Source organism: Lolium perenne, chromosome 6, assembly GCF_019359855.2.
Source record: "Lolium perenne isolate Kyuss_39 chromosome 6, Kyuss_2.0, whole genome shotgun sequence".
Taxonomy (NCBI): domain Eukaryota; kingdom Viridiplantae; phylum Streptophyta; class Magnoliopsida; order Poales; family Poaceae; genus Lolium; species Lolium perenne.
The window spans coordinates 270,682,874-270,707,262 of NC_067249.2; the positions used below are offsets into that span (position 1 = coordinate 270,682,874).

At 46.1% G+C, this 24,389-nt stretch overlaps 1 protein-coding gene and 1 pseudogene across 1 annotated transcript in view; one reads left to right on the forward strand and one right to left on the reverse strand.

Annotated features, from left to right (window-relative positions):
• Nucleotides 1-6,529: 6,529 nt before the first annotated feature.
• Nucleotides 6,530-11,840, forward strand: LOC139832750 (uncharacterized; annotated as a pseudogene).
• Nucleotides 11,841-12,510: 670 nt separating this feature from the next.
• The window catches only part of LOC127326725 (uncharacterized), a 35,886-nt gene continuing 24,007 nt past the window's right edge, over nucleotides 12,511-24,389 (reverse strand). The window contains exons 2-3 of the mRNA XM_051353511.2: nucleotides 13,574-14,121; nucleotides 12,511-13,470 (exon numbers count right to left, since the gene is read on the reverse strand). Of these exons, the coding sequence (XP_051209471.2) occupies nucleotides 12,712-13,470; nucleotides 13,574-14,121 (1,307 nt within the window). The 3' untranslated portion in view covers nucleotides 12,511-12,711. The remainder of the gene's footprint in view (nucleotides 13,471-13,573; nucleotides 14,122-24,389) is intronic.

The following is a 24,389-nucleotide window of genomic DNA, read 5'->3' on the forward strand; positions in this document are numbered from 1 at the left end:
ACTCGGTTCTAGCAAAACCGAAGTATGCCTTCATCCCCGACGTGTGCCTGGTTCTGGCAAAACTAGGGCCGCACCTCGTCCTCGACGGTTCGGACTGCATCGACTCGGCATCGACACCCCTCTTCGACGACTGCCCGACGCGTCTCCGTCACTCTCCTCGCGCACTATGCGCTTGCGACTTCATGCGGCTACCTCGACACCGGCACCCGACCACGACATCAACCACGGCAAACTCTCGCACGGCAACCTCGACCAAGGCTGCAGCGCCCAACGCTCTCGGCTACCTCGACATCGGCACAAAGGGCTACCACCTCGCCTGAGCCTCACCAGCACTCCCTACAGTTCAAGCTACCGCGCCGCGACACCGTCCACGACGTTCCCGCTCCTACTGTGGGGGATGTCAGCACACTGGTTCTACTTCGCTCTCCAGTCTGACCGTCCGCGACGCTCCAGTTGTTCACGACGCTACCGCTACGACTGCAGGGGGATGTTAGAGTATATGTACGGTTATGGAAAGATAGGATAGAGATAGGATTCGTTTCTTGTCTTATACTCCAAGTTGATCATTGTACCACTATATATACTCGCCCATGAGGCTTAATAATACATCCACCATATTCCGCCAATCTCTCTCCCTCTCTATCGTTTTACAGCATCATCAGAAGAAAGCAAGGCACCAGCAAGAGCAGAGACCCTGTCAGTAGCAGACATGGGCATGGAAACAGTTTTGCACTTCAACATACCAGTTCTACACAAAAGATCCAGAGAGTACTTCTTCTAAGTGAGAGTAAGACCATGATCAGAATGAAGAATTTCCGGTCCAAGGAAGAAATGAAGCTTTCCCAAGTCTTTGATAGCAAAATCAGAACTCAAGGCTGAAACAAGACGATCAGCAGCAGTAACTAAAGAGCTCACAAGAATAATGTCATCAACATAGACTAGAAGGTACATGGTAACCTCCAGACGCTCAAGAAGGAACAAAGATGTGTCAGCAGTGAATGGCACAAAACCATGTGCACAAAGAGCAGTACCAAGCCTAGCATGCCATGCACGATGAGCCTGCTTAAGACCATAAAGCGCCTTGACCAGATGACATAGATGATGAGGATGATTAGGATCCACAAATCCTGGAGGCTGACGCATATACACTTCCTCTTCTAAGACTCCATGCAGAAAGGCGTTCTGGACATCCAACTGGCGAAGAGACCATCCATGAGTGAGAGCCAGCGATAGAAGCAACCGAATTGTAGTTGGTTTGACAAGAGGACTGAAGGTGTCTTCATAATCAAGACCATACCGCTGTTTGAAACCTTTAGCAACTAACCATGCCTTGTACTGCTCAACAGAGCCATCGGCATATGCTTCTTCACTTTAAAAACCCATTTAGAATCAATGATATTAACGCCAGAAGGAGGAGCAACCAATCTCCATGTATCATTTTTTAGGAGAGCCTGAAATTCATGTTGCATTGCGGACTGCTAGTGTGGTATGCTCATAGCAGTTTGATAATGACGTGGTTCAGCTGTAGGATCAGAAGCAGCTTGTGCCATGCTTGCAGGAAGCTAGGCAACCGTGCCATCTGTGCATTCTTTTGGACGAAAGATGCCACTTCAGCTGTGTGTGTGAGGGTGCAAAACAGGAGCAGAAGCAGACGTCAAGGACGCGCTGGTGGAGACAGGCGATGACGAGGAGCCATCCACGGGAGGTGTCGCGGACGGCCCATAGGATGGCTTAGGAGCGGACGCAGCAGCTTCGGCTAGCAGCGGCCCGGCAGGGGCCAGAGGTGGCCCGGTCGTGGCTGGAGTTGGCTCGGCAGGGGCCAGAGGCAGGCTCGATGTGGCCAACTCGGGGAGAGCTAGGCCGGAGGTGGCTAATGCGCGCCCAGGCAGCCCGCCCGGGACTGTGCCATCGTAAGGATGGCAATTTTACCCACGGATACGGATACCACGGGTACCGTACCCGCATGGGCAGGGTATGGGCACAATTTTATACCCATGGGCAGTACCCATACCCTACCCATTAAGTTCGTGGGTAGGACACGGGTATAGACTTTTACCCATGGGTATACCCATACCCTACCCGTTTATACTGACATGTGGCATATCTACTCTCGTTTACTTATGAGTTATAAGTATGAGGTTGTGATTTCTAAATTTTGATAATTGGCATGTACTCACCTACCTGCTATTGAGTTGAGAACTTGAGATAATTGTTTTTTTTTTGTCAAATATATGGTCAATGAATGAAATTTTGTAAACAAATTATGTGTTATTTGATCTACCCATTAGGTACCCGATGGGTACGGGTACCGGTCGGGTATGGGTATGGGCAAAATTGGGTAGAATTTTCTACCCGCTGACTATACGGGTATGGGTATGATATTGCTCTACCCTACCCATACCCTACCCATTGCCATCCTTATGTGATCGATGTGATCACGTGCATGCTCCTACATGTGGGCGCGATCGACGTGCGGCGTTCCTGGAGACGCATCATCGTCCAAAAGTTGAAGCTGAGCGCCTCATCCAACACCTACATCTTGGTTAGGCAACAAGACAGGGGTATACGCAACATCTTCAAACCGGTCAGGCGAAATAGGAGATGAATGCATGGATGGTGTTGGGGTGTTTGGTGTTGGTAATGCAGCAAACGAAAAGACATTCTCGTCAAACACGACATCACGAGAAATATACACACGATTAGATGGAACGTGAAGGCACTTGTAGCCTTTATGTTGGAAACTATACCCTAGAAACACACATTTTTTAGACTGAAATTCAAGTTTGCGATTGTTGTAAGGGCGAAGATGTGGCCAACACGCACATCCAAAAACCCTCAAAAAGGTATAGTTAGGAGTTTCATGAAGAAGTGTTTCAAGAGTTGTTTTCATATTAAGCACACATGTGCTTGAAAGCAAACAAATACATCGAACACGTCAGATTTACGCTTAAGAAAATAAACCAAGTAAAGCAACTATAAGCATCGATGAAACTGACATAATAATTGTGACCACTAACTGAAGTTTGGGCAAGGCTCCACACATCTGAAAACACAAGTTCTAGAGGAGCTTTAACGACACGACTAGACAAAGGAAAAGGAAAAGGGAGTTGATGACTTTTCCCTTGCTAACAAGCATCACAAACTGCTAAATGTTTATTACTCGACTCTATGGGAAGCTCATGATGATGAAGAACATGGAGAACGATGGGTGTAGAATGGATGACCAAGGCGTGAGTGCCACTGGGATGACGACACACGAACACCACTGAAGACTTGGGACACAATAAGCACATCAAGCGCATATAGTCCATTGCGGCACTGGCCTCTAAGAAGAACATCCCTTGTGGCTCGATCCTTATCAAAAAGATCAAGCGTATGAAATTCAACAAACACGTTATTATCACGAGGGAGTTTTGGAACATATAACAAATTGTGTGTGGCAGAGGGAACATGAAGGACATTGCGGAGATGAATTTTCTTAGAGGTATGTGTGAGTAAAGATGCCTGACCAATACGAGAGATGTGTATACCTGCCCCGTTTGTAGTGCAGATCTTGTCGTGGCTGTGGTAGGGTTCCGGCACGGCAAGCTTGTCAAGCTCACTCGTTAGATGGTCCGTAGCCCCCGTATCCATGTACCACGTAGGATCAATGGGATAGGAGGGTGTGTATCCTTGCGACGTGTGCCCTTGCATCGCCATAGCGGCTTGGCACTCATTGCCACGGCCGTTGTTGCCGATGCCCAAAAAATCACGCCAAAAACGGCGATGGCAGCGTGATGTGAGGTGGCCAATGATCCCACACAGTTGGCACATCTTGCCATAGTGCAGACACGGGCTACGATTGTCACCGCCACGCCCAACATTGTTAGTGTTTTAGGATGGGGGTGCAGGTGAGCGTTGTGGCTGTTGTTGTTGTGGCGATGCGGCTGGTGGTTTGGCACCACCATAGGCGCCGGATCCAGTGGGCGGGCGATAGGAGGAGCGCTGCCTGCCCTTGTACGCCGCATTGGCTGATGACAAGTCGGAGTAGACACCAGTCGAGCGGCGCGCCTCAAGACGCTGCTCCGTTGCAAGACACCAGGTCATTAAGGACATAGCCAGTGAACTCCGCGTCGCGGAGCGGCTAACCGATCGTGGAGAGAGTATCCGCCAGCGTCTTGACCTTGTTGAAGAACATCGTGGCCGAGAGATCGCGCTTTTTCAGCTCACCTAGCTGAGTGCGGATAGCCATGGACTTGGCCACGGACTAAGAAGAATAACTCAACTCCAATGTCGCCCAGGCTTCACGAGATGTTGCGGTGAATAGAACCATGCCGGCCACCCCCTCGGTGAGAGATGACTGGATCGCGGAGAGGATTGCTTGATCTTGCGCAACCCAGACGTGATGTGACGGATTGTGGACAGTGACCGAGCCACCATTAGTAGCAGTCATCGAGATCATGGCCGATGGGCACGGGAGTGTCCCATCAACATGGCCCACCAAATAATGGCTTCGGAGTAGAGGAAGAATCAGGGCACGCCAAAATAGATAATTATCAGGCGATAACTTGACAGAGAGGAGATGGGCAAGGTGCACCGGTGCTTGAGTTGGGGGAGGCGCCATGGACGCGTCGATGACGGGGGGCGGGGGGGCGGGGCGGGGGGGGACAGGCGCAGACGCGGAAAGCGCGAGCGCAGAACCCGTGGACTGAATAGATGGCGGCAGCGATGAAAACATCGCGCCGGCACTCACGGTGGTGACAGATGGTAGGGGGGCAGGGATGCCGAGCAGAGCCGCGAGCGATGGCGGGAGAGCGGAGGTCAAGGCGGAAGAGGTGGTGGCGGCGGAAGACATGTCAGATCGACCAAGATGATACCATGTAAAACACATAATTCGCTAGGGTTTTGGGGAACGTGCTCATCGCCTCCTGGCGTGGCCGTCTCATATATTTATATCAGGGTACATGCTGTACAGTTACAGGTACAGATATGTATACAAAAGAGTCACGTACAATAGAAGGTATAATATCTAACAACATTGGTAGTTGATGCAATTTAAAGTACGAATCACTTTGTTCGGGCATATTAGTTACCTGATAGAGTCAATTTGGAATTGAGCTATCTGAAAATTTGGATAGAGTCAATTTGGAATTGTTTTGTAAAATAGAATTTGGACGCCGGACCGGTTGGCTAGAAGAGGTTGGCCAAATTGTGGTAATTATCCCCTTTGCAACCAAGTTCAAGAGTCAGATTCTCATCTCCTCTTCAAGTGTCGCTGCTCCCTATGTATTTGGAATGCTATCCTACCTTGGAGTGGGCAACTAAATATTGATACGGCGCTTTGGGCTAATGAGTAAAGTGTTCTTGATTGGTGGATGAAGATGGCATTGGGACATGGAAACTCCCGAAAGGCAATGGCCTCCCTCCTCATGCTTGTGTCTTGGAAGATTTGGTAAGAGAGAAATGCAAGGGTCTTCCGTCACCACGCTTCGCCGGCTCACATATTAATCGCAACGATCAAGGATGAGGCCAAAATGTGGAGCATCGCCGGCGTGAAATTCTTGAGTAATGTAATCCCGGGAGAGTAGTGTTGTATGTAAAGTCCTTTGCATCGCCAAGGCATTTGTTTTAAAAACCTTCTCCTTAATTAATGAAAATGGAAAATCTTTTGCCTTGTTTAAAAAAAAAACCTAGGTACATTTTGAATTGTGCATTGTTACTCGAGACCTCCCTGTTTCTTTTTATCGTGTGACCTGTAACTGGATAGTTTGGTTCCATTACCCAAGTACAGTATGAAACTTCATTGCAAAATTTGACATTGATTGTATGAAGTACTACACTACTACAACTAAATTCAGTCAGGGTAATTTTACGGCATCGTGAGATCAAGGCACTAAGAGCATCTCGAACAGACGCCGTATTTTACGGTGCGGCTTTTTGCGTTTTACGGCGCGAGGCGAGCGGCAGCTAATGCAGATGATCACAAAAGGGCAGATATTTTGGGCAGTTTTCCAGATGCCGTATTTTTGGGCGCCACAAACACACATGTACACTAGTTTAGCAAATTCAGAAACATTCAGATAAATTCAGCAAACATACAGCAGCCGTCGACACTCACGAAACATAGACACGAACATTCAGAGAAATTCAGGAAACACTAGACACGGAACATAGACATGAACTAATCTTCCCGGTCGCTCAGATCACTGTCGCAGGACGACTCCTCGATAGTCTCGAAGATGTCAAGCCACCGGTCATCGTTGGGGTGGAGCTTGGACGGTCCGGCGTACTGCGCCTCGGCGAAGGCCTTCCTCTTCCTCTTCTACGCCTCGCCGCCTTCCTCTGTGCCTTCTGCTCCTTCCAAAAAGCGCGCTCAACCTCCACGTCTTCGGGGTGGTCGTGACGCTACGCCATGGCACGCTCGTCCGCCTCGGTGCCGGCAGGCCGCTGCTGCGCCCGGCGGTGGCGCCGCTCTTCCTCGCGCGACGCAAGGCGCGGCTGCGGCGCGACCAACTCGGCTTCCGCGCTTGACTAAATCTCCAGGACATTCATGTCGCAGCACGGCTGGCTAAACCTCCACGCCGCGCCGTCGTACGCGCATGCGGCCTCCTCCTTCGAGTCGAAGGTGCCGAGCCACAAGCGCATGCCGGCGGCCGAGATTTCGGCGGCAAAATTGCCCACCGGCCGCGCCCGCCCGCCGCGGAAGCCCGTGATGCTCAGTGGGCCGCGGCGACGAGGAGGCATATTCGGCGGCGGTGGCTAGGGTTTGCCAAAATCGGCGGGATTTGCCCCGGCGGTTCTCGGCGGTGGCAGGGAGAGGTCGGATCTATGCGGGGGAGTGTCTATGGTGGCGGCATTCGGTGGCGGCGCGCGGTCGCAGGCGACGGGGATTTTTCAGGGGCGGTCAGCCCGCGCCGTATATATGCAGCGCCGGATAGGACATTTTTGGTCACGCCGGAAAAAAATTTGGACGCAGCCGTAGTATACGGCGTCTGCTAGAGCTGTCCCGTGCCCAAAAAAAGCTGTTTTTTGGGCGCCACCGTAAAATACGGCGTTTGTTGGAGATGCTGTAATGATTGTTCGTTCTATGGACTTGGTGTATTCAGCTGTGATCATGACTTCCCAGCTTCCCGGCTGAGTTCTCTCAGAACTTCTTAATGTTAGTCCCGATGGCTTCCCAGCTAAGTTCTATCAGAACTTCTGGGATGTGAGCAAGTCAGATCTTCTAGATTTGTTCAGCTTTATTCATAGCGGACAACTAGAATTGTTCTGCCTGAATTTTGGTGAAATAATTTTATTACCTAAGGTTAATGAAGCATAAAAGATCCAACAATATAGGTCTATCTATCTTCTTAATGTAAGTTTTAAAATTTTCACCAAAGTCGCTATGATAAGGCTGAACTATGTGGCTAACCATGTGGTTCGTCCTTCTCAAACTGCTTTTATGCAAGGGTGTAACATCATGGATGCAGTGGTTATCCTTCATGAAATGGTTCAAGAACTACATCGGAAAAAGTTTAATGGGGTGATTTTAAAAATTGATTTTGAGAAATCTTATGATAAGGTTAAGTGGTCCTTCCTTCAGCAGACTCTCAGCATGAAAGGATTTTCTGATGAGTGCGTGATTTAATCCATAGCTTCGTTTCGGGAGGAAGTGTAGCCATCAAAGTCAACGATGACATTGGTAAATACTTCTAGACCAAGAAGGGGCATAGACAAGGTGACCCATTATCGCCGATGCTATTTAATATAGTGCCTAATATCCTCGTCGTCATGATTGAACCTCATGGCCAGATTGAAGGTGTAATTCCTCATCTAGTTGATGGAGGATTATCCATTCTTCAATACGCTGACGATAAAATCCTCTTTATGGAACATGACATCGAAAAGGCAAAAAACCTAAAGTTAATTCTTTTAGCGTTCGAGTAATTATCAGGTCTAAACATAAACTTCCATAAGAGTGATTTGTTTTGTTTTGGCGAGGCTCAAGAAGATGTCGCCCTTTATGCAGAATTATTTGGCTATGGGCAAGGCCAGTTTCCTATTAAGTATTAGGGTATTTCGATTCATTATCGAAGACTTACAAACGCTGAATGGAAATTGGTGGAGGAGCGACTACAAACTAGATTAAGTAGCTAAAAAGGCAAATTACTATCCTTGGAAGGAAGGTTGGTTCTTATTAATTCAGTACTAAGCAATATGGTACTGTATATGATTTCATTCTTCCAACTTTCAAAAGGAGTCTTAAAACGATTGGATTATTTCCGATCAAGATTCTTCTGATAAGACGACAGTGAGTAAAAGAAATATGGATTGGCTAAGTGGAGTGTGGTTTGCCGCTTCAAAAACAAGGAGGACTTGGGATTCATGACCTTGAGGTCAAGAACAGGGCCCTCCTTGGTAAATGGCTTTTCAAGCTTCATGCTGAAGAGGGGGTTTGGCAAACCCTCCTTAGGAGAAAGTACGTGGCTCACGTGTGTTGTCCCAGATTCTTTGGAAACCGGGTAACTCATACTTCTGGGCTGGTCTGATGGCGACGAAGAAATTCTTCTCCCCTTATGGGTCTCTCTCTATTAGGAATGGATCGGAAATTAGGTTTTGGGACGATAAATGGGTAGGCAATGCCACGCTCCGTGAATAATATTCGGCTTTGTATAATATTGTGCGCCACAAAAGCTATACGCTCGCTAAGGTGATGGAATTTTCCCCACCAAATGTGTCGTTCAGAAGAACTCTCATTGATCCTAGACAAGCATCTTGAAATGCTTTGTTACAGCGTCTGGATTCGGTCCATTTGACGCAGGGATCCGATCAATTTCGGTGGAATCTCAAGGAGAGTGGTAAATTCTCGGTGGATTCTATGTACAAAGCTTTAATCCAACCTAATGTATTAGTTGATAATAATAAGAAACTTTGGAAGATGAAGATCCCGCTTAAAACGAAGGTGTTTGCGTGGTATCTTCGTCCAGGGGTAATTCTTATCAAAGATAACCTTGCAAAACGCAATTGGCAGGGAAGTAAAACGTGTGTCTTTTGTCACCATGACGAGACTATAAAACACCTATTCTTCTAGTGTAAATTTGCTACATCTATATAGTCAGCCATTCAGAAAGGTTCTACTTTATACCCACCACGGAGCATTGCGAATATATTCGGCAATTGGCTCAATGGTGTGGATCCTAGGTTTAATCTTCTTATTAGGGTGGGAGCGATTGCCGTTATTTGGCCGATATGGCTATGTAAAAATGATAAAAAAATTAACGGTAAAAATGCTTCTTTTATGCAGGTCGTCTACCGGTGCACAGCTACGCTTCGTTAATGGTCGTCTCTACAGCGTGTGGAGCATCGCGACCTATTTACGGAGGTGTCTACACAGTTGAAGAATACGGCAAGGGATATTTTTTTCCAACATGGATGGCAGCATAATCTCCGGATTAGCCCTCCTTCCCCCTAGACGCTCTTACGGATTCTTTAATGAGTACCTGTAGAGAGCCTCAGTTTTATTTCTAGTTATAACTTTTGGACTGGTTCGGCTGTGTGCATCTCAGCTATGCAGAGGCCGGGTGTAATGCTTAAAACTTTTAAGTAATAAAGCATCCTTTATCCAACAAAAAAAGCTATGATCATTACAAAGTGGTCAGTGCAGTGGTGGACTGTATTCTATCACTCGTAGGTGATAAGAATCCGGAGCACTACTTTGTCGCAACCCAGGATTCTGATCTCCGGGAGAAGTTACGGGAGGTATGAAGATTCGATGCTTCTTTTTGTAACATCGTAACTTCAACTTTTTATCACCACACTACAGGAAATGCTCAAGGTGCCGACGGCCAGAAGCCGTCGGCATAGGCCTATTTGGCTGTCGGCGTAGCCTATGCCGACGGCTGCCGTCGGCATAGCAATGTCGGCACCTCAAGGCATCAGCGCAGGCGAGTTTGCCATTGGCGTAGCCAAAAAAAAAAGCCATCGGCGTAGAGGTCAACTGCCCTTAGACAATTTCAAAAAAAATCAAATTTTTTTGAATTATTTGACAGTTTAATCTCTATGCATGCTTAATCTCAGGTCAAATTCATCACTCGTGGTCAAACTTACCGGTCGGTCACCCATCCTCAGACTGCTCCTTGTCCAGCACGCTTAACTTCTTCGTGTTATACTTTGTTGATAATATTACCCTATCAATCCTATTATCCCTTGGGCCATGATGTCACACGTCTTTATTTTTTGAATTCCAAACAATTATTTGACTAAACAACAATGAATAAGTAATAATAAATCTTGAATTCAAATAATAATAAAATGAATTTTACTTTTTTTAAATTTTTTTTGCATCAAAATCTAAACCCTAAAAAAAATTCTATTTACTTTTTGATTTTGAGGAATCTAAAAATTCGGTAAATGGCCGGAGTCGTTGAAATCGGATGTAAAATTTTCTGTAGATACATTTTCATATAAAAAACATTTTCATCGGAGGTCGTATGCAACCAGAAAAGCCGTTTTACCAAAACATGACGCCATTTTGCATAATATATCGAAATTCATGTTTGTTAATTTGCCTAACAACTAGAACACATAATACCTGGTCATCTCAAAGGATTTTATTTTTTGAAATTTCTAACATTTTCTTATATTTTTTTGAAAACTGAAAAGGCGATTCCCGGTGGGTGCATGGAGCAAAAAAAAAAAAAATCAGCCATCAGCATAGTTGACGCCGTCCCCTCGCCGTCACGGTGCCCCCGCTACGCCGACGGCCAGCCGTGCCCTGGGCCGACGGCTTTTTTGTACGCTGGGCCGACGGCCTCGGTGGTGGGCTTCCCAGCTCGGCTCCTACGCCGATGGCCCCGACATAAAGCCGTCGGCGTAGGTTTTGGCCGTCGGTGCCTCGCGTCATTCCTGTAGTGCCAGAATTTTATTTGCAAATGTATTATGCCATCTTAAAAACTGCTTCTGCGACAATGTGCTTATGTATGTTTTGCCTGGGTGTAGGTTCCTGGTGTTCCTGTGATATATGGTCTGAAGAGCTCCATGTTTATTGAGCAACCCTGCATGCAGCAACGTAAGTTTGCTCAATTGGATGAGGAGAAGCGTATACATATGGAAAAAAGCAGAATTTAAGAAGCTACTGAAGGCATCATTAGAAGGAAAGGCATCTTGTCAATGGGATCGCACCAGGAGTGTCAGAGAAAAGCAAGTTCAAACGGAACAGAGCAAAGGTAAATATTTATAGCTACTGTTTTTCAGGATATTCGCCTAAGACACACAAATAATCGAATAATTATGATCTAGTGGGATATTCACCATGGTCACACAGACGATCTCTGCTTTTTCTTCATGTGTGTCCTTTTGCAGGGCCCAGACCCACTATCCTGCAAGAAAAAGAAGCTCAAACCCCAACCGTCAGCAGATCAAAATCAGGTAATCCTCGCTGCACAACATTATTGATTTGCATCCCTAAGTTGTATGTAACACTCGGAACACACACCTGTTGCCATGTTATAAAAGCAAGCCTGAAGTTGAAACATGTCTTGACTCTTGATGTGTAGAGCTATGAGTAAGATCGATAAGAGATCATGTGAACATATTCTCGCTTAGGCACTTAGTAAGGCGCACCATTTTTTATCTGTAGCCTGTGAATTCTGTTATTTCTACATATTTATTCATTGCTCGAGTCATGAGCACTGACTTGAATATGTGCCCAGCAGGATAGTAAGTCTGAGGGGGAAGCGAAGAGGAAGAGCGTTAGGAAGCCGAAGAGAAGCGGCACAGACAGCAACCAGACAGACAGCCAGTTGATGGAACTAAGAAGTTGCAAACAACAGCACCTTTTGCAGCTTGATCTCTCTTCAGCCCATTGCAGCCATCTTTGAGATTATGTGTGGATGGTGTTTCTCCAGATGTGAGCCCGTGATCAAGAACATGCATGATCGCTGGAGGAAGGAGCTGGAAACTTTCAACAAATCAACCCTTGTTCATTTCCAGTTTCTTTGTGAACTTGAGACTGTTTTGACTTGTAAATTATATCTCAATTTGTTGTTTATAAGTTTAGCCAAGCTTGGTGTTGTCATTCAAAGAAAGCAAAAGCTATATCTAATATTTTTTTGCTATTTTATTTCTCTCCTCGAGCGTAATCTATAACCAACAAGAACGTCAGGAATACAAAATCCCGTTTAGGACCACTGGCACATGCCTTAAACAAATTCAGAAGGAATAACACATTCTTGTACTGTATTGTTTTTAGAAATCTCATTATTTCTGCTAGTTAAGCTAGGAAAGTTGTATAAGTTTGAATTAGTGAATAGATAAAACAGACAGAACGTGTTGTAAGTTCAAAGTACAATACTTTTTAACTAACTAAATGAAGGTTTTTATTCAGTCGTGTTGAGGTCGAGGAAGATGTAGAACACACCAGTGGCATGGCAAAGACCAAAATATGTCATTTCTTTACAAACAGTATAGAGAAATCTGTAATCAAACTATTGTTAAAAATGAACAATTCATAGCAAAAAATTAGGTAAGCTCATTCAATGAGCCTCAACAAATCACAAATATCAGATGAATAAATATAAATCAGTTGCAGGATACAGTAAGCATCGTTTACAATGTTACAACAAGTACATCAACTCTCTTGAACAAATAAAGGTCTAAGAACAGCAAAACACACTCGGGATTCTAGAAGTATCTCAAGAAACATAATTCTGCTGATAATGATCCATGTAATACATGTCTATTTGGTCCTCTTCAAGCAAACGGTGCAGGTGGCTGTGCTGCTGTTTCCACTTTGGGCCCAGTGTAATTTAATGCGGTCAGACCAATGAGAATGGGCAAAAGGTGAATCAGAAGAATGCCCACGAATGTTAATGCTGACAATGGATACATCAGAACTACTCCTATGTTGTGAGACATCCCCAGTCTCCTAATGAATGCTGACATCACCATAGCATTGGTTATTGCACCTTCGAAGGTTGCATATAGATACACGAAAGAACTAATGACAGAAACTGCAAGGGCAGACTTATGAGTAACTGGAGCTAGCATCATAGAGGCACCAAGTGCAAAGGCTATTACCAAGGTTACAACCGAAAATTGCATCAAAGTGAAGGCCATTCGTACGTGCTTTACCCGGCTCCGAAGATTATAGACCGGGGATCCAGAAGCCATGAGAGAAATTACAGCCATCACGGAGAAAGAGAATGCAAGTGTGTTGGTCATGATGAATGCATCAAAACCATACCTTCCAGCAAGTGTTGGTGTGCCTCCATTGGTGTGATCATCCGCTCTATAACCGCCAGGCATGGCGAAAGTTGCACCAAACGCTACGGTTGCAATTAGGACCGAGCCAATGCATAAACTTTGTGTCGAGTCTTTCACCATCTCTATTTGATGTTTTTGATCCTGTTCTGCTTGGAGAGTATCATCCTTTGTATAGTGATCATGGCGACAAATACCCCATTTAGCACCAGCAATTTTGAGTGAGCAATGTATTTTTGCTTCACTGTTCTGCACAACAAAATAAAAACAAAAGTTGAACCACACAAATCCCAAGTGTTCCCATTCACCTCCAAGCTTGTGCTTAAAATAAAACGTCGTGCGTATATATTACCTGGTTGGTATACATTCCTGCTGTAGTAAGACTGCGACTTGCTACATCTAGCGGAGTCTCCCCTTTCTCATTTGTTAAGTTCAGTTGTATTTTGCTGTTACCGAATAGAGCACAAAACATTCTAAGACTCCCTTTCTGGACAGCTAGGTGCAGAGCAGTGTTTCCATCATTGTCTTGCATATTTAAAATCCATGATAACGATTGGTTTCTGCAAGTAGAACTGACAGTCCCTGTTTTCTTTTTGTCAACTGCAACATGAAGATATGTCCTTCCTCTAGCATCACGCAAACCAGCGCAACTAGGCGACTTCTTAAGAAAATCACTGATAACAGGTGTTGCATCGATGGATGCAGCCACGTGTATGGGGAATAATCCATCATTGTCTGGTTGATACAATTGATCTGGATTGGCCTCCAGTAGAAGTAAATGCATGGTTCGTTTGACCCCTTTCTTTCGCATAGATGCAGCCATGTGTAGGGGCGTACTTCCATTCTCATCTTGTCTCCTTGTAAGGGCGTTATTCCATTCTAACAACATCTTTGCAAGATCTGCAGGTGGCGTCTATCGGTTAGTCCAATCAATATGAGAGAAAGAGAAAAAAAAATTCCCTCTTAACTCAATGCACTCCTGTTTTTGTGCCATGTGCTCTCTTTTTCTAGGAAAGCAAGAAAGTTCTCCAAATTTTACAATCAATTTCTCTCTTCAGGCAAATGTTTGGAGTTAAAGTGATTATTTTTGCTTCGCCCGTGTTTTGGAGAATCACCTGCATTAGTAGGGCATACTTAACTTATAAGCTAAACTAGGTGTTTTTCCTCTCTTGTATTGATGCATGATGCACTCTTGATTCTTCCTTTCTTTCTTTGCTTCCCCTGTACCCTGTTACTCTGTAACTTCTGAGCCACAATGGCTCACCCTGTTTTAATGAAAGTTAGGTAGGGGTCTCCCCTCCCGACCTTCACCATAAAAAAAAAAAAACGTGGTTTAAACTGGGAAGTGTTTATGAGATGGGGAATGGGTATTCTACTAGTTTCTGCAATGATTGCTGGCTGGGTGATACTCCTCTTCATACTCAGTTCCCACTTTATTGCTATTGTGAGCAACAAGAGGCCACGGTGACTCAGGTACTGCAGGGTGGGGTAAATTGCGCCCTGGGAGAGCGGCGGGACGGCGTACCCACCGGCGCTGATGTTCCAGGAGGTGGAGAGTCGCCAGTCTGGCAGCACGAGGAGGTTGTTCTCACGATCGCCTCCTCGATGATGGAGCCGAAGTGAATCTGGCCACCGAAGATCGTCGAATCGTCGCTTGGTAAAGAAGAAAAAACCGCCGAAATCATGACTCCAGCACCCAAGTTTCCCACAGACAGCGCCAATTGATGAGGTGTAACCTCGGCAATGTCCATGGATATGGACTTAGGGTTTCGGGGAAGAGAGGTGCGCCGGTGATCTCGTCGGCTATCAGACAAACAAGGTGGTCCGATGATTGTATTGATTCTGAGACAAAATTATGTTTACAGCAATGTTTCGATCCTCTGTCCGCTGGCTCCTCCTAGTCTTTATACAGGAGGCTAGGTCTCAGAGTCCAGTTCGGGTCGGTTACAATTACTATGACTATGTCGGCTCCTCAGATAGGCCTTTTCTTATCCGGTACGTCTGGTTCCTGGGCCTCAGATACTTCCAGGATTTTAATACTTCGTGGGCTTCACCCGAATATGCACCAGGGGTATCAATGTTATGGGTCCAATTAAGCGTACCCATGTCACCTATTGAGTTTCATTTACTTTACCATCGTTCGCATCGTCTCGTTTATTTTAGTTATTTTATTTACTTTATTCACAATCTCTCAAAAACCACTACTTTTACTTTGCTTTGGATTTAAAGACAACTTGTAGGTAATTTTAAGTGAAGGTAACAAGAGGCAATAAAACCATTAACAATCAAGCTCCACCGTAGATTTGATACTCTTACTTTTCAAAACTAGCTACACGCGATCTGTGACCTTGCAGATATCATTGACCCGAGGAGGTGAGTCACTCCTCACTCGGTCCGTGAGCCGTACACCGACACACCTTCCCGTCGGCCGTCATCGGAGTGCCACACCGGTATCCACCACATCCCGCCAGGAGGGCGCGGTCTTCCGCCACGACGACCTGGTAAAAAGCGAGGCCACGAGCATATCAAGGTGTCACCCAGAGAGGATCTCCCCTCGACCCGGGACACCCCCTAACCATCTAATGGTTTCGCTCCCGAGAGCGTAGTTGTTAGGCTGGTCATAGTTGGGAGTAACTTAGACTAGTAACATACGTCTAGGTTACTACCTTCATAGTGGGTAGTAACTTATATGTGGTGTCATGCATTGTATCATTTATTATGTTGTAGACTCATCTTGCCTTGAGGTGTGTGATGTTATGGTAACATAGCTAGTTACCACCTCACTCTCTTTCTTCATTTATTAGCATGCCATGTCACAAAAATGCCTTTAGATGTGTGATGTTACTAGCTATGTTACTCCCACTATGAGCAGTCTTATTGTGTACTCCCTGCGAATAAGTATACTTCTATCTTTATCCTAAGTAAAAAAAATGGGACGTGCTGAGAATCGGGGGGGGGGGGGGGGGGGGGTGGGTGGGTGGGAAACCACCCCTATCCCGCACGCGCGTGTAACTCCTACCCCAAAAAGATACCCACCCCGATAACAAACCATGCCCCCGTCGTCGAGAGCTCCGGCGAGAGCTCGTCGGCTTGCAGCGGAATAGACCATAGCTGACAACACCGCCAGATCCCCTTGCAGCATCCTCGTCTCCGACTAGCAGCACCGTCGACCACGACGTCGCCGTTGCCACTCGCAACACCAGTAGCCGCCGCTGGCCACCGCTAGTAGCACTGCCGCCCACCCGCTTGCAGCACCCCTCCTTGTTCCTTGCTTCGGTGGCGGGGGCTTGCAGCTCCAACTTCCCCCCATTGTATATTCGCAAAAAAAAAAACTTCCGCCCATTGTAGCGGCATGGCGGCGCAATGAATTGCATCTTGCAGCAGCCGCGGCTGCCCCTTGCAGCTCTCACATCTGCCTTGCGTAGCTCCGACAACGTCCCTTTGCAGTTGCGATGTCACGTCGAAGGGGGAGGGGGAGAAGGCGACAAGAGCCCACGGCTCCAGCGACTGTCCTTGCATTACCGACAAAAGGCACAGACAGGACGGACTACGGAGGGGCGACGCTTGGTGCTCGAGAAGATAGGAGGGTGGTGAACTTCTTCAGCGAGGGTGGGTGCGGGGGAGGGCCAAAGACGACGCCATCGAGAATTTGTGTCCAACGGGAAATTTGGGGAAGCAGCTAGAGGAGGGAGAGATAAGGAGTAGTCACATGGTGGAACCCGTTGAAGGGAAGGGTGCCTATTTCCTGTGGCCACGCGGGGGACAGGTGGCATGCAAGCGACCCGGAGAATGGTGAGTTTGGATCCCGGCTGAATAGCAACATTTGCTTTTAAAATAACCAACTTTATAAGAAAACGTAGTACTCCATCCGATCCATAATAAGTGTCGGGGTTTAATTCACCTTTAAGCTAATTTGAACTAAAAATTCGACACTTATTAAGGATCGGAGGGAGTAGTATTTATGACACTAAATTAGTATCACTAGATCCGTATGAAAATATAGTAACATAATATACGAAGTTGACGTGATATATTACTAGCTCTTTCTGGAAGCGGGCGTTTTGGCTCCGAGGAGCATATGCTCCTGATTTTTGAAATGAGTTTCATACGCATTTTAAAATATTAAAAAAATTTGACAAAAAATGTCACGCGTATAACTTGATGTTCAATGTGCTCGCAAAGTCGTTTCATGAAAAACCAGTATTTTTTTGTTGTGTGTAAAAAAAGACAGAATTCGGTACTAAAAAAAGCTCTTCAAGAGACATTTACTTATCTTTTTTACACATGACACAAAAACCGTCGGTTTTCCGTGAAACTTGATGTGCGCATATAGAATGTCGAGATGTGCGCGTGGAATTTTTGTTCGGAATTTTTTTGACATTTTAAAATGTTTTTTCCGGTACAAGAAGCATATGCACCCTAGATCAAAAGTGGATTTCCGACTCTTTCCTATAAAGTTAGTTTTTTTAAAAGTTTGACTTAGGAGAAAAGCTAGAAGCACTTATATTACTATGGGTCCACCTCCATGAGCTTTCCTACTCATTCTCGAACGGATGGAGTATTATATTATATCCTTAAAACAACACTACATGCATGGTATTACTATGGGTCGTTGAATGCTTTTTATAATGTCTAAAACTTAGATATTTGAACTAATCTTAATTGTTCGTTGCTTTCTTTTCTTTTTTGGCAGAAGTGAGTTCACCCTTATATCATAATTGCAAAACACTAACAGCCTCATGTCAAAAAGTAAAACGCTAACAACCCAATCCAAAATGATAAAACACTAACAAGGCAGTATACTAATAACTATATATCTTGCAAATATATATATATATATCGACGCGGATTTTCTAACCGCATGGCTAGCTGTGCATAGGTTTATCACCGTTGGATAGAGGGAGCATGTTGCCAAACCAGTGCATGCAGGTTCTCTCGACGTTTGGTTGAGAAAACGTCTGTTAGAGGCACCCTCCGCTTGCGTGCATTCGTCTGGTTTGTTTATTCTAGTCGGCAACATGCACATGCAATATTTTTTTCGTCATACATGCATGGGAGCAGCATCATCGACAGCCTCTGTTTTTTATGGGTACGTTTTAGGTTTTGCGTTTGTGCGACACACACACGTTGAGTCCCTGGTGCCTTATAGCTTGGGATCGTGCGTGAGAACTTTGCCCGGACCCTGTATATATGAATGCCTTCGATGCAGTTGCATCTGAACCATCGTCCTGCACACCCGCTAGCATATTCTTACCTCAAAACAAAACTGAACTTGTATCCAGCTGCGCCATATATTTTCCTGTCGGATTGAGATCATGGCTGATGGAGTTGGGGGTGAGGGGTAAGAGTTATGCTCAGCTGGTAGTTTGTTTCGTCCAATAGCAGATAATATTCCATTTCTATCGGTCCTTAATTGTGGCAACAATTCATGTTTTCTGTGTGCAGAATTCATTCAGGGCCTCGCCTTCCATCCAGTTGGAACTACGGAGCAGTTGAGAAAGCACTCCGAGAATCGGCTAGCCGTGGAGAGAGATGCATTTTCCTCCCGAAGCATGGCCAGGTTTTCCAGACGCTGGAGGAAGCGTACGAGTATTTTAACATGTATTCTTGGGAAGTTGGATTTGGGATAAGATACGGCAGAAGCAGAGTGAATGCTGCAAACCTTAAGTCAAGGCAAGATCTTGTCTGTTCGTGCGAGGTATGGATTGGATACATTATTGTACCGTTGTTTTTGTATTCCATCTCGCTGCTGCGTTTTTTCGTTTGTTTTGTTTTTTCCGTTGTTTCCTTCACATTCGCGCAAACAAACGATTAATCAAGTGGGCCGACTCGTTCTGTCTTGCAGGGTCGAGACACAGGCGCCATGAGCCGCTCGGCTAGGTGCGATTGCCCCTGTAAGATGTCATTGTTGAGATCGGAGGACGAGTCGTGGTATGTGAGGTTTTTTGGTGGCGACCATAACCACCCATTGTCGGCATCATGTGGAGAGAAACGCAGGTGGACATCGCACAGTAGGATAGACGGTAGCACACGAGAGTTAATTCGTCATCTTAGAGGGAATAATGTTCAGCTGTCTAGAGTTTGCTCAATTGTTGGTTCAGTCCACCACAACGATTCCTACGTCCCATTTAGCCGGCAGTCCGTTCGCACGTTGTGCGCAAAGTTAGCTCAGGAATCTATAGAGGGTGATATGGCAAAAACTCTAGATGTTTTTGTTAGGATCAGGGACCGAGATCCAGGGTTTGTTGTAGCTATGGACCTGGACGAAAAGAAGAGGATTAGGGCTCTGTTATTCGCTCATGGATCGAGCAGGGTGAACTACTCGTCTTTTGGTGACGTAGTTACTTTCGACACCACCTACAGGACCAACCTGTATAATCTGCCTTTTGGTTTGTTCGTTGGTGTTAACAATCACTTCCAGAGTATCATTTTCGGTGGCGTCCTCCTAACTGAAGAAACCACAGATGCATTCAAGTGGACTTTCCGCAACTTCGTTTCGATTATGGGTGGACGAGCTCCAGAGACTATTCTAACCGGTAGGTTTATTAGTTTTCCGAATCTGGCATGCAATTGCCATTTTTGTTCCCTCGTAGATGTTAATTATCTGTATCTAATGCTTCCCATATCCTCTTTTCCGTTCCAGACCAGTGCCACCAGATGCGTGTAGCCATCGACGCAGAGTTGCCGGATACCAGGCACAGGTGGTGCAAGTGGCACGTTTTGCGCAAAGCGAAAGAGTCCCTTGGACAGGCTTACAGCAAGAACTCGGCGTTTAAACGGGAACTCCATGAACTCCTTGATCAGTTTGTTGGCGTGGAAGAATTCGAAACCCGATGGGCAGAAATTGTCACAGGTAATGGTTTAGGAGACAATGATTTCCTGACCAGGGCGTACGAGAACAGGGAGATGTGGGCAAAACCTTACTTCACGGATACTTTCTGCGCCGGCATGACGAGTACCCAGCGCAGTGAGAGTGCAAATCATGTTCTGAAAACGTATATCCCTCGTTCTGCACCTATGCACCTGTTTGTTAGCCAGTTCGATCGGCTTGTTACAGACCGTATCGCTGACGAAGGGAGAGAAGAGCACGCTACAAAACAGGTAATCACCTAATAACACAGAGAACTTCTATTCAGATGTAGTTTTAATCTACTGGAATAAGGCTCTATGCCTCTATGGGTGGGAAAGTTTTACTTACAGCTAAAACGTGCGAGCAAATGTAAATTTTGGATTCCATGTTTGATCTGCAGGTTAACTATCTTCTGAGAGCTGGTGTACCCATCGAGAGGCATGCTACCATCGTCTACACTAGGAACTTGTTCGAGAGGTTTTATAAGGAACTCTTCCTATCTGGTTCCTTCTTGTGTGTGTCTCATGAGGAAGAAAACAAATTCATAGTAACCTATGCAAGGCCACCCTCGTCAGCTGTTGGGAGGAGGGAGTACGTAGTTCGATCCGACGAGACCAAGATGAATTACTGGTGTGTCTGCAAATCATTTGAGCATTCCGGGATCCCGTGCAGGCACGTGCTTAAGGTCTGTGGTTATATGTTGCTGAACGTAATCAGTCAGTTTATATAACTGTTTGTGCTGCGAAACGTGCATGAAATGACGCATTCTTTTTACAGGTTCTAGTTCATGGGGGTGTTGCTGAGCTGCCGCCAGGTATGATTAAGAAAAGATGGACCGTTTCAGCGAGGGACGGTGCAACTTGCATTATTCCAGGATACATCGAGGCCGCTTCCAGTGGAGCTGACGCCGCTTCGATGCACGGGATGCTCCACGCAGCCGCAATGGAGTTGGTCGGCATGGGTACTACGTCGAGGCAGGCGTTTGAGCTTGCAGTTGACTACATCAGCAACGCCAAAGCAGCTCTGTCTGCCATGACCGTCGACGATCCTAGTCAGGGTTTGTTCGATGCTCAAGACATGCCGGTCGAAGGGACAGAGAAGCTGTTGTTTGACGCATCCGTCGCTGCGCCGCCACGAGTTCGTTCAAGGGGTAGACCAAAGGAGTTGAGATTTAAGTCACCGATTGAGTCACCTGGGGCAAAGAAACGATCGTTGCCAGCTAACCCAGCAAACGCAACCGTAGATCGTCCAAGGAGGTCATCCCGATTCCTGAAGACTGGAGTTTACATGGTTGAGCATTGCGGCACGTGTGGCTCTGCTCAGCACAGCACGGCAGATTGCTCAGTCAATGTGGCACCAGAAACATTCGTTGCAACTCGGAGGAGATGCAAAAGTTGTGGTATCGTTGGTCACAACAGATCAACTTGCGGGCGGAAGTCAACCTATACCGCGAAACAGTAGTTTGTACGCTAGACACCGATGGTTTTGTTTCGTGGGTCGTCGTCGTTAATTAGAGGTCTGCAGTTATTTCTGTACTACCATTTTGTGGAGTTGAAACGAGAGTCGGGTGCCGTCATTCGAATTCTCATGTGGTGAAGAATTGCATGCCGGTCGACTCGTGTTTGAGAAGAAATTCACACTTTCTTCTTCTGTAACCAGCTGCCTAGACCTCTTTGGAATTATAGAGGCCTCTCTATATTGTTTTGAGTATGTCCTCTTTGTTTTAGCCGTTTTGTGGTAGGAACAACTATGATCAATGGAACCATGGGTTTTTGTTGTGGATGAATCCACTAAACTATACAACAATTAGAGCCATTTCCGTGTTTTGTAACTGTTGAAGATTGTTGTTTCATATCAGCTATGGGATAACTTTTTATATCGTAATGATTTTTTTTTTCTACCACCTTTATTTTAGAGTACCCCGCAACCTACAAATGAATTCCATGGAAGTGAACAATTCCAAAAATGTTCTCTTTATGGACCAAACACACTTGTGCCCAAAAAAAAAGTTGCGAAGGGGAGTAACCGCTCCATGTTTTTTGAAATTATGTCTGGGTTAGGCTTTTTATCTTCCCACAGGATGTGGCAGAGGTATTCTTGAGTAGAGTCGATTGATGTTATTGCTATTCGGCCAATACACGGTTCGCTGTTGTAGATATTTAGGCCGGTGGGGGTAGTCTAATACCCTTATGCGCGTGCTTGTAACATTACATTACAACAACGAGTGGTCAACATCAGCACGGCCCCATCCCGCCTTTCGAATTGATTGCATACTATAGATAGCGATATCTGTTGCGTTTGGCGATATATACCCGCGACGGTCCCGTTTGCAGCGGTAGCATTTTGGTTTGTCGATGACAGTAAAAAATCATTACGGAAAAAACACCGACCTGGCAGAGCACGTGCCAGGGGCCATTTTTTTTAGTGTGACCCGGATACATCGTCATGTCTTTTGGGAAACAAGGATGGAACCTCCGCACTATGTGATCCCGAAAAGTTGCAACCATCCATGGAAGTGATGCCCCATCTTTTTTCCATGCCCCACACATATCGTAATTGGCTCCACCCCCCCGCCGTCGGACCGGTTGTAGCGTGCGGGGAAAACGGGGGGTTTCACGATATGTCATGTAGCATTGGTGTGGCATGGCACCGTCAATACATGTATGATCTTTTTTCTTTTGGATGATTGGGAGTTTTTCGGACGCTATGCGGTCATCCCTTTTGTAGTAAGGTATGAGTTAACTTATTTTTTTCCCACCGGATGTGGCGGAAGTCAAATAAGGAGAGTCGATTGATGTTATTGCTGGTGGCCGGTACACGGTTCACTAATGTAGGTACTTACGCCGGTAGGGGGGTAATCATACGCCATATGGTTGTAACCTTACATTACAACGATGAATAGTCAACAACAGCACGGCCGCATCACGCTGGTCAAATTGCTGGCGTACAGCTGATAGCAATATCGGTTGTGTTTGGTGATATATACATGCGACGGTCCATTTGCCGGGTAGCATTTTGTTTTGTCGACGACATGCCAAAAAAATGACGAGACATGCCTACCGGGCACACCACGTGGCATGGCAACCCTATTTAGTTTGTTGGCTCGGAAGTATGCTCACGCTTTGTGGGAAGCAATGATGGAGCCCCCCCACCTTGTGATCCCGTAAAGTTTGCATCCATCCATGGAAACGATGGCCAATGTTTTTTGTACGTCCACACATATAATAAATTGACTCCACGTCTCGGCCATCGGAACGGTTGTGTTGTGCGGGAAAAACAGGGGTTTCAGAGATGTGTCATGTAGCATCAGTGTCGCATGTCTCTCGCCATTACATGGATAACATCTGCTTCTTTTAATTTGCTTTTTCCCGGACGCTTTGCAGTCATGCTTTTTAATAGACTGCCCTCTCCCACGGGCAGACGAGTGTATCTGTGTATTTGTATGGTAAAGTGAGCCACGAGATGGAGATTTGTTTGGTGCTTGTTGGATCGCGCGATGGATATGTTTCTTTTTGCGGGACTTTCGAGTGAGATTGTTGTGGTCCATATTATATGCGATAGTGCTAAAAGGATGCACTTTTTTTGGTCAGCAACACGCGTAGGGCAGTGCGATAGAATCTACGTCGGTTGAAAAAATAGTTCGTTTGCACTGTAATACTGTACTTGCCCATGGTGCCCACGAATACTGTGTTTCCTTAGTTGTTGACGGTCGTTTAACTTTTGCACGCTGTTTCCCATGTAGATGGTTATAGTGTCGAGTTGCACAACGGTAAGAACCACAAACGGTCGTCTGAAAAAATCCTAACGGCTACCTGCCATTCGACCGATGTGGTGAGGCCCAATATAAAAATCCCGACCCCCAGGCGCGGACGCCATGCTCTATACATCACCGTTCCTTCTGTCTAGACCCTCGTCTTCAGACTCCAGCATGTCGACTTCTTCTTCCCCCTTCGTCGAGACTAGCACAGCTTACCTTGGAGTATCCAAGTTCAGCTGCTACTGCGGCGAGCCATGCGATCTTTGGCGATCTGGCACCGCCGAGAACCCGGGCAGGCTTTTTCTGAAGTGCGGTTTGCAAAAGGTCAGTCGTGTTCGTGGCTATGTAACTGTATTTCTCGTACGCATCGATCACGGTTTAATTAGTGTGAAAGGGAAAGTTGTTGATTGTTTTGGAGTCTGCAGAGGTGCAAGTTTTGGGAGTGGGAAGACGAAGCTACCTGTGGATCATTTAGGCGCATGAGCACACCCAGGGGAGCTGTCGGTCCTCGTCCGGCAGGTGGGCCTGCTGGCTCGCAGAATGAACTCGTTTTGAAGGAGC